The sequence below is a fragment of the Mastomys coucha genome, unplaced genomic scaffold (genome assembly GCF_008632895.1).
Source record: "Mastomys coucha isolate ucsf_1 unplaced genomic scaffold, UCSF_Mcou_1 pScaffold20, whole genome shotgun sequence".
Taxonomy (NCBI): domain Eukaryota; kingdom Metazoa; phylum Chordata; class Mammalia; order Rodentia; family Muridae; genus Mastomys; species Mastomys coucha.
Window position 1 is genome coordinate 100,073,596 of NW_022196903.1, and position 10,777 is coordinate 100,084,372.

Sequence of the window (10,777 nt, forward strand, 5' to 3'; positions counted from 1 at the left end):
ACAGAATGGTTGCAGCTGTTTAACATTTAGGAGACTATTAAAATCCTTGTTAAACTGCTCCAAATGCTTACCTACCAATATACGCAAGGAACGTTGCTTATACAAGCATCCCATAATTATTAAATGCCATAGGATTTATGTAACATCAACTAACAGGTTATTTTTTATACTAGATTGTCACCCCTCCCTCTTCCATTACTCATCAATCATCAAGACTTAATTGTATTTTCATGTTGTTAAAACTGTCATTGGATTCTCACTGAAGATGTGGTCAACCATAGTGACCTAAAATACAGGCCCTTAAAATTAAGGATTTCTAGTCATACACGCACACACACACACACACACACACACACACACACACACACATATACATATATAATGTGTGTGTGTGTGTATATATATATATATATATATATATATTACAATATATGAAATAATACAAATATTATTCCATTACAAAATGCCAGTCACTAGGGCCTCACAAAGGCATCCTAAGTGAAAGACTAATTATATGTGTTGTAGATTCTAATAATCTAGGGTGTATTCTAACAAATACTACTTTTTTACTTAGGATAATCTGTAGGACGTTCTAAATGCATAGCTCTCCAAATATTATGGATTATTTTTTGTAATTACCTATTGTGTCTGTCCAGGAATGTAACAACAACTGTAATATTTAATCATTTTACTACAATAAATAGACTATAAACTAACACTAAATAGCAATATTAAGTTTACATAGAATAAGGAAGGCAGTAGGTTCCTTATTTAGGTGCCCAGTTTTCCACAAAATCACCTTCAGTACTGTCCATTTTCTTCTAAGGCCCATAATTAGTACATGTTGCTGACAGGCATCCCTTCTGCAGCTGGTATTTAAATAATTTCATCTGTCAATGGAGGGGCATTATCTGTTGCTACTTCATATGATTTCTAAGCCTCCTGCCAAAAGATGATCACTCTATGCAAGGCAGACTTCCCAGCACGAGAGCAGACCCCTTTTGACCCTTGTGCTAAATGGGCCATGCAGATTAAATGTCCGAATTCCACAACTGGAATGTAAAGTGCAACTCTCAGCAGAGTTCAAACAAAATTGGCCTCTGTTCTTTATCCTCGTGGTTATGGCCAGATCGAGATTAACAGTTATAATAATATAGGTCAAACAGACAAAAGTCTTTAAAAAAAAAAGTCAACCACATGATAGATAGGAAAATCTAGAAACTATAAGGCTGAGGTATTTAATATGGGTCTTACTAAACATGACATTCCCCAGTCTCTGTCAGCTGGGCTTTCTCTATATACTCTTTTCAGTTGTCAGGAAGAACACAGATTGTATGTGAATAAAAACAGGTCCTAGAATTTTCCTGAAAATTTTGTATGGTATTTAATCTGTTGTTGTTGTTGTTGTTGTTGTTGAGGCAAAGTTTCTCTAGATAGGCTTGGCTGTCCTGGTACTAAGCATGTAGAGCAGATTGGATTTAAAATCACAGCTATCCTCTGCCTCCTGAGTGCTGGGATTAAAAGCATGTGCCACCACACCCAGTTGATACTTAATTTTTATATTTGTCAAAATCTTCTTCATGCTAAAAAGAGAGAGGTATGTGTTTCTACCATTTTCATTAATGAAATGGATACAAATATGACAGAGACCATTAGAAAGCCAGAGCTGCACCTGAACTCTTGATTCAGTACACTGAAATTCCTCCTGGTTTAAGCTTGCTTGGTATAGCTGTGACCAAAATACCTGCAAACAAAATTTAAACGGAGGAACTGTTTATTTTTGCTCATCATGGAGGCAGAAACATGTGATGGAGGCTGCCTGCCTCACTGTGGACAGGGATAAAGGAAAGGAGAGCCCTCCTAGCAGGTAGAACCTTTAAAGGCATGCCCCCCAGTGAGCAACTCCTTTCAACTAGGCCTAATCTCCTAAATTTACCACCTCAAAAACTGGTGTCACCCGTTAGGGGCAAGCATTCCACCTATGAGCCACACTGGGTAACGCTTCATAGAAAGTAATACACCATTATAGGAATTCACTAAGAGAGACAACAGGCTACGCCACACTCTAGAAGCTTAAGTTCAGCCAGAAGACAATGTAGGCAGGGCCCTGAGTCAGCAAGAGGGAGAAACTGAGTCAAGAGGAAAGTATATGTGAGGTGAGGATTTGGGGTGAATTGTTAAGGACAAGGCCATGAACAGAACACTGGTATTCAAAGAAGCAGGAGATGAGCAAGTCCATGAAGGGGACCAGGTTTTACTCAGCAAAAACCAGTTAATTATTCTCTGTGCACTCTGCAATAATGTGGGCACAGAAGAAATATTGGTGGGAAAGCCAAGGTACCTGGAACTGTATGTTGTAACAATGGGGAGCTATGTAGTGTTAATAATAGCCAGCCATGTTTATAGGATGTAATAGTCTCACTGGAAATCAACGTGGTGATTTGGTTACTATTTACATTTTCTTTCCTTTTCTTCTCTTTTCTTTCTTTCTTTTTTAAGTAGAGAAGTGAGGTTTAGAAGTTCGGAGATGTACCAGGTTACACGGGTGAGCTGAGGCCAGGACCTCAGATGTTTCTGGCATAGTTCTAGGGCCCTTTCCTAAAGCTAGATTTGTATGCCCTTGTATAGAGGAAAGATATACAAACAATTGATAGACAGATAGGTAACAGATAGATGATAGACTGACAGGCAGGCAATGAAAGATTAGTGTACTAATAACAAACATGGAAGGTAGCGAGTACATGAAAATGGATTAGGTAGATAATAGATGATAGATGATAGATAGATAGATAGATAGATAGATAGATAGATAGATAGATAGATAGATAACGTGCCTAAATATCACCAGTAATATAAGGTGGTAAATAGTGGACCTTCAAGAGGTTGTGTGTCAGAGTTGAAATTGACCAGAGCTGTGGTGAGCTCCCAAATAAGTGGGAGAGGGTGGGGTGGCAGGCATGGGGAGGGGGGAGGCAACAGGGCTTTGGTTTTGTTGTTTTTGTTTCTTTGTTTTTTGGAGGGAAAACTGGGAAAGGAGACATTTACATGTAAATAAAGAAAATATCTAAAAAAAAAAAAAATTAAAACAAAAACAAACAAAAAAAAAACCTAAAAACCAAAAACCAAACAAACAAAAAAAAACAAGAGATCCCATGGTTTTCTCTAGTACTTTCCTTATTGCAGAAAGGTCTAACAGGGCAGCTTCTCTCTCTTCTGCTGCAAACTATCTTTTTCACTTGTGTTTGAATCACCAGCCTGTCACCCTTAGGCTATCATAGCAGTAGGGCAAGCTCAGGGTACTAGATAAAATACAAGAGGCCCGGTCAAACTCGGATCTTGGAGAAAACAAGTGAGTATTTTCTTTCTAAGCATAAGTATGCTACATGCAATATTAATTTGAAATACAAATTTGATTGATACTCTTCTGTATGTGCTAAATCTTGCAGGCAAAGAAACGCAACGGCTTCCATGAAGTCATTAATTTTAAGTTCAAATTTCCAGGGGCTTTTCAATGTCTAAAATTGATGGCTCTGAGCTGGAAGCATGAGGCTTGCTAATTAGAACAGTTTCATTGGCTAATATCACTTTTTCTTAGATGGTACATGAGTGTTTGCTTGTATGCATACACGTGAGAGGCCTCTGTCATAAGAGCCAGAGCTGGTGGATAATAAGGTTTCTCTCACAGTTGCCCTAAAAGAATATTAAGATAAAAGGATATTTCCAAAATATCCTTAAAAAGTTAAATAGGAAGGTGGTAACAAGAAAGTAGAGAAAATTTCCAGAAATATTTTAAAGAATTATATAAAATGATCTTCTTACCAAGAATGTAAGCCATAGAGCTAGTTAGTAAAAACAGATTTATTAATCTTTCGAACAAAGTCCTAAAGTCTTTGACCACAAATGACTATCAATTTTATTAGTTAGATCTTATTATTGAGTGATAAATAGGTAAAAGCTGGGTGTTGTGCTGAAGAAATGGGGATAAAAGGACTGAGACATTTCCCCTTATAGTTTATTGGAGAAGACCAAAAAGTGCATGTATTTGAAATATGGCATTAAAATGTGGACAGATTAAAAATAGGAACAAAAGTCCCACACTTGTATTTTCATGCAAAACCAATTAGTAAAAAGGTTAAGTTCAGTGGAGCAACCATGTTTCTCACCAACACAGCTCAAAAGAAAATGTTTTTATTGGATTAAACATTTGTTCAAATTGGTTGTTTTCCAAACAACTCAAAAGGAACAAGACCGTTGAAGTAACATATTTGGGGTTCATTAAGCTATGTACAAGTAAAATATTGAGACACCACCTGTGAAAGCTAGCACATTGGTCCACTTTCTGTAAGTAAATATGAGGACACAGCCACTCCCATGTGCATGTACTGCTATGTCAGAGACAGGAAGCTGCAACACAATAGGAACATTTACAAGTTAACTGCCTTTAAACTATACCACTACTTAATTGTTTCCTTCTTCTTCTTCCTCTTCTTCTTCCTCCTCCTCCTCCCAAGTTTATGTATTGTTGTATTTTTAATCACATGCTAGGGACCAATCTTTGCTTTCAATTTGAATAAAAGAAATGAAATTAATAACACAACTTTCCGGTGGAAAATAAAAGCACATTAAATTTTTAAATAAACACACCTGGGCTTCTGTCTTAGTCAGGGTTTCTATTCCTGCACAAACATCATGACCAAGAAGCAAGTTAGGGAGGAGTTTATTCAGCTTACACTTCCACATTGCTGTTCATCACCAAAGGAAGTCAGGACTGGAACTAAGCAGGTCAGAAAGCAGGAGCTGATGCAGAGGCCATGGAGAGATGTTCCTTGCTGGCTTGCTTCCCCTAGCTTGCTCAGCTTGGTCTCTTATAGAACTCAAGACATCTGCCCAGGGATGGCACCACCCACAATGGACCCTCTCACCTTGATCACTAATTGAGAAATTGCCTTACAGCTGGATCTCATGGAGGCATTTCCTCGAGGGAGGCTCCTTTCTCTGTGATAACTCCAACTTGTGTCAAGCTGACACATAAAACCAGCCAGTACAGCTACTTTGTGTTCCTGATAAATATGTATATTAATTACCAAATGGCTTGCAAAGCTGGGGGAAGTGCTCAGGGTGTAGGCACTTCTCTGAGTGCTACAGTTTGGGTACTCAGCATGCATGTGCATATGCAGTGGCGCCAGCAGCCTACTGATCAAATGAGTGATGTCAACTGTGAATTCTTATTATCCTATTTGATGGTTCTTTCATTTCTGGTATCATCATGCAGCTTTTAATATGTGATTCTGAATTAAAGTTCTAAATTTCTGCTGGATGCTTCCATTTCTTCTATCTTGCTCAGCTCAGCCAGCACTCAAAGTTCCTATTGAGGACCTATGTAAATAAAGGCATATAAGGAACCTTTCTTGACCTCGGGGTACTTACAAAATAAATAAGAAGCAAACAGTTGATTGGTGAAAGCATTACGAAGAAGTCATCTAACAAACATACAGGGGCACATCAATCAAATGGGAAATTAAAAGGAGACTTCAATGTGTCAAGAGCAAAATCTTACAAGATGCAGGGATGACAAGACAGTAAGAATCAGAAGGCTTTTTCATTGGAGAAAATGTAAGCAGCCATGAGGGAAAGAAGAAGAATAGAGGTTGGATTGTGTGCAGTTTTGCTGGAGCACTACAGGTAACAAAGGACTTCTTGATTTAGAGAAGTACTCTTTTAGGATTTTGGACAGAGTACAGAAAAATATGCCTTTAAGCAAGAGGAAATCCTGGAGGTTAGAAATTCAGTTCAGAGGCTCTTACCAATGCTCAGTGAGGGATGATTAAAACAGAAGGGGGAAATGTCTACTAGGGAAAGTCAGAACTATTCCTCTCTTGATTACGTAGACATAGATAAACCCTGTATGTTAAAGGGTTTCCATCTTGAACCACATTTACATTCATATCTACTCCCTAATGATGTGGAAGAAAATAGAAATTGTCATTTAACTCAATACGAAATTCTAAAAGAAAGCCTGGTGAAAAGTTTGTATCCTGGGACTGGATGCATGGGACTTGAAAGCAGGAGCAGCTCCATAGCTTTTGTCACCAGAATCCTGAGGGTGACCCTCAGTCCTGTTACAACTGGGCCCTTTCCCCAGCCATCAAAGGTTGTTTACAGTTCTCAGTTCTCACCAGAAATCTACCTAGTCTTTAACAGATTAGCACCTACAGTTGATAAACTTCACCAATAGATGGCCCTGACACATAAAAGTCTCACCTCCAAGACATTTGGATTTTTAATCAGGATGTTCTTTGCCCAAGTGGCTTCTTCCCCAGTCAGCATAAATTGCTCTACGCCCAAGGCATTTCAATGAGGCTCAGGTGGTTTGGCTGTTGCGGGCATAAGCTTCACTCCCTCCCCCTGCCAGTCTCGGTGAATTCCAAGTACCAAGGAAAGGGGTTGGAATAAACTCATCTTGTAAAGATTATCTTGGAGAACCATCGTTTGTCCACATGCTGTGGCTGTGAGGGCTCTAGGGGGAAGGTGGGTCCCTGTCCTATGCCAGTGAGAATCAGTACTGCAACCTGTTTCCCAGATACTTTCAAATACATTATTATTAGACACATATCTTTCTATGCCATTGTAGGCCTTGATATTCTCTGCTGAATACAGTTGAATTTTAAATATATGGAAAGTGTTGTGCCTGGGCTAAACGACCATTAGCTGGTTCACTAACCATATATAGTTTTTAAAAGTTATGAGAGAGGCAGGTGGATTTCTGAGTTCGAGGCCAGCCTGGTCTACAGAGTGAGTTCCAGGACAGCCAGGGCTACACAGAGAAACCCTGTCTCGAAAACAAAACAAAACAAAACAAAAGTTAGGTATATGAGTGTTTTGCAATGAGTAGCTATGTACCACTTCCATGCTAGAGCCCACAAAAGCCATTAGAGTATAGGTTCAGTGACAGATACTGTCTCAAAAAATTTGGATTTTTGATTTCCTAAACACACATATAAGGGTTGTATTTTTTTTTTTTTTAAATCCCAGGTGTGGGGTATGGAGCTTCGGCAGCTGACTATGATTTGCCTTGTTCTCTGGTTGCGGGATATGGAGGGAGGAGACAGTATTTGCCAGCTGCAGATAGTTTCTGCAATTGTGTGACATTTGAAATTTTGAGGACTTGAGGGTATAAAAATGCTAGGGCCTTGAGGGTTGGTGGTTGTTGGGTTAGTTGTTGTTATTGGTGGTGGTGGTGATGGTTATAGTTATTATTGGTGGTGGTAATGGGCTGTTGGTCACAGTTTGGTAAGTACCCATGCACAAAGAAGAAACAGTAACAAGAAGAAATTAGATATCCTGACAGTGAGGATCAGACTTGCATTATGGAACTCAGTGACCCTACTCAGCAAGCAGTAGTATAAGGACAACGTTGCCCTTTTCCGACCCCTGATTTTATTCAGGGATATCTTTTCTTTCCTTTCTATCCTTTCTCCCTTTTATCTAGTGTTAGAGGATTGAACAGGTGGAAGAAAGGGGAAGAAGAAGGGAAGAAGAAAGAAGAACCCACAAAGTAACAAATGCCAGCTACATAAGAGTGCATCAGATCCCCTGGGACCTGAGATGTAGATGGTTGTGAGCCACCATCCAAGTGGCTGGAAATCAAACCCATATCATCTAGAACAACAATCAGTGCTCTTAACCTCTAGATCATCTCTCCAGTCCTGTAACCATATGTAATTCTTAAAGGTTAGGTACTCTTCTAGATCCTGCAAGTAAAAAAGATGCATCTCATATGCACAATGTTAGTGCTCCTAAGGCATATGGTCAAGCAGAGAAGCAGATAAACTGTTGAGTACATCTTCTAGTACACAACTCACAATGACACCCCAGACGCATGATCAACCAATTGATTTTGAACCCTTCATAGAAGAGAAAAATGTTGGATATGGATTCCCAAAGAATGACTGTCGCAACCCAAGAATCAGGAAGAATAAGTCTACATGTTGACATGGCCACAGGAAGTACTTGTATTGCTTCTTATACATGCACCTGGAATAGATAATAGCACTAGCCAGGTTTGGGGTTAGAAGATCTATGACGGAGAAGTGTTGGCTTCTAGGTCTAGGGGGTGGGGAATCTCTTAAGAGAGAACTATACACATAAAGTGAACAACTGGCCTTGTATGAGGGCAACTCCCCTGCTCCCTCTTCTTGTACAGCCTCCAAGGTACAGGTAGGTTTCCAAAATGGTGTTTCCATGCTTTGTTTGCAAGACAAGAGACAGAGAATTTTTTGGAGTTGGTCATTCCCATCTGTTATTCTTTTATCAGGCATCTTTCAAGTTGTGATGTTCTTAATAATTTATCAAAGTGTAGTATACACACCCACAGCCTTACTTGCAAATTGCTGATCTTGAAAATTCTTGACTCCACCCCAGACCTGCTCAGTCAGACCAGTGTCCATTATAATTTTTAGTATAGATAGAATTTTGATAGATTCTTGGTCAGTTAGTTGATCAAATAAATACTTTGCCTCTTATAGCAACACTTCCATGAGCCTCAACTTCCTGGTCTGACCCCTAGAGCCAACTTCAGCTTTTCTGTGATAGTCTCCTCTGTGTTACTGAGCTCCACTGAGTCATATTACTGTACCCTTTCCTAGCAATTGACTTTTCTCATCCCCATTTACTGTATCATTAAAGGGGGAGCAGATATATATATATATTACTGTGACACAGTATAGACTTATAAAGAGCAGAGAGACAGTATAGAGAGTCTGGTATGGTGCTCTGACCCTTTAGAAAAGATCCGATATTAGCAGTTGTCCATGACTGCTGTACCTTTCATTCTGAGCACAGAACGGTGGATACGCTAATGCATAAAAGCTGTGGAAGGGATACTTGGTACTCTCTGTGCACTTCACCCAGATTATGAAAACTGACTAAACCATCTCTATAAAGAATACAAAAAGTGACCTATGGTGTGGATTTTGAGTGCCTTTTCTTCTTTCATTGTCTAGAGCTCTTCAGGACTACGTAAAATCACCACCTTTAGGTCCCTTCTGTCACTACTTATTCCTCTTCCCAACACATAATTATGATTGCTTCTATGTTCAGCCCATCAAAAAGGCCTATAGCTACAGCTTCAGGCATGAAGATATTTAGAGAATATATTTCTATACAGGTGTAATATGTATAGGAAACCCTAATTTAAGAGATTAGGATTGACTAAGCACTAGTTGACCAATAGGTTGCCATGAAGGCTCTTTCATCAAACATCCCTTTGGGAAGTGCATTCTAGATCCAGCAATCACTTCCAGAGCAGAATTATGTTCAATGTCTTTCTCAGTTCATTTCCAGAGTGCCTAGAAGCCTTGAAGAATATAATCCTTGAACAAGCTTCCGTCTTCTCTCTCAATAGGGAATGATGTCTTTCGTGTGTGTGTTTGTGTGTTTGTGTGTGTGCGTGTGTACGCGTATATAGGGCAGAAGTCAGTATCAGAGGATCTACCTAGTCACTCTCCATCTTAATAAGACAGCTTCTCTTGGTAAATCTGGAAACAACTTATTTGGCTAAACTGATTGGGCAACAATTCCCGTGGAGCCTCTTGTCTTTGTTTCCCAATTATAGGAATATGTTGCTTACACTGTTTTTATTGTTGTTGTTATTACATTTTTTCTTTTTTTTAAAGATTTATTTGTTTATATGTAAGTACACTGTCGCTGTCTTCAGAAACCCCAGAAGAGGGTATCAGATCTCATTACGGATGGTTGTGAGCCACCATGTGGTTGCTAGGATTTGAACTCATGACCTTGGGAAGAGCAGTCTGTGCTCTTAACTGCTGAGCCATCTCTCCAGTCCGTTACATTTTTTCTTGATGCTGGTTGACCAATCTCAGGCCCTCGTGCTTCTTTATCATCTGAACCATCTTTTTAGCCCCAGGCATGATGACTTAATGCATGTTTTTAAACTTACTTTGGCTTAGACATTTCCTTGAACAGACCTATGGAACATAGGGACATACAGGACATAGTCTTTTTTTCTGCCCCACTGTCACCTTATGCCTTAAGACATAGGCACAGTTCTAGAAAGAGAAGTATTCTAGAACTCAAAGAGGAAAAGCACCATAAAATTGTGTCTCCCACTTGCTGAAGGAAAGACAATCTTGAATTTGGGATCACTCTGGATGAGTTCCACCCTTTCTTCCTGTCACTGTAGCTGAGTGCTATCATGGGCAACTTAACCCAAAGTAAACATGTGTGACATTAGCTTGAAAAACTGTCTCCTGTGCAAAAAGTTCAAGGTAAGTCTTGCAAATTTCAAAGACACACTGGTATAACCAGGCAACGTAGTACTTTGTGTAGGAAACCAGGGGCCCATGCTCGAGTGAATCTGTTACTCTGCTATGAGCAGGGAGGTTTGGGTGAGACAAGCACACTTTATGAGATGGGACATTGGTGACTCATGTGTCTGGATGTATTGGTGTCTTGCAATCAAACTGAGTGTTCATTTGAAATACCTCCTCGCCAAGAAATATCAGTCATTGCTCTTATCACGGAGCCCTGTATGAGTTCATTTCAGAATGTCACAATGCCATCAAAACATGGAATTTTCCATGACTTCAAATCCAACCTCTTCCACACAAAGTACAACTTCAATTTTGGTTTCATTCGAAGGTTTCTGCAAAACAAAGCATTTTATTTTATATAGCATGTTTCTGAAAAACAAAGTCTTTTAGAGAACATTTCATCTTTGATTTCTGTTTTCTTTCTTTCCTTTTCTTTTTTTTTTCTT

The 10,777-nt window shown here is 39.3% G+C and overlaps 1 protein-coding gene across 4 annotated transcripts in view; it reads right to left on the reverse strand.

Moving 5' to 3' along the window:
* Nucleotides 1-10,401: 10,401 nt before the first annotated feature.
* Nucleotides 10,402-10,777, reverse strand: part of Il5ra (interleukin 5 receptor subunit alpha) — a 61,926-nt gene continuing 61,550 nt past the window's right edge. For 3 of the 4 annotated variants that reach the window (XM_031382797.1, XM_031382795.1, XM_031382796.1), the window contains one exon: nt 10,402-10,663. In XM_031382797.1, the coding sequence (XP_031238657.1) occupies nt 10,580-10,663 (84 nt within the window). In that variant the 3' untranslated portion in view covers nt 10,402-10,579. The remainder of the gene's footprint in view (nt 10,664-10,777) is intronic. The other variant, XM_031382798.1, reaches the window with a different exon arrangement.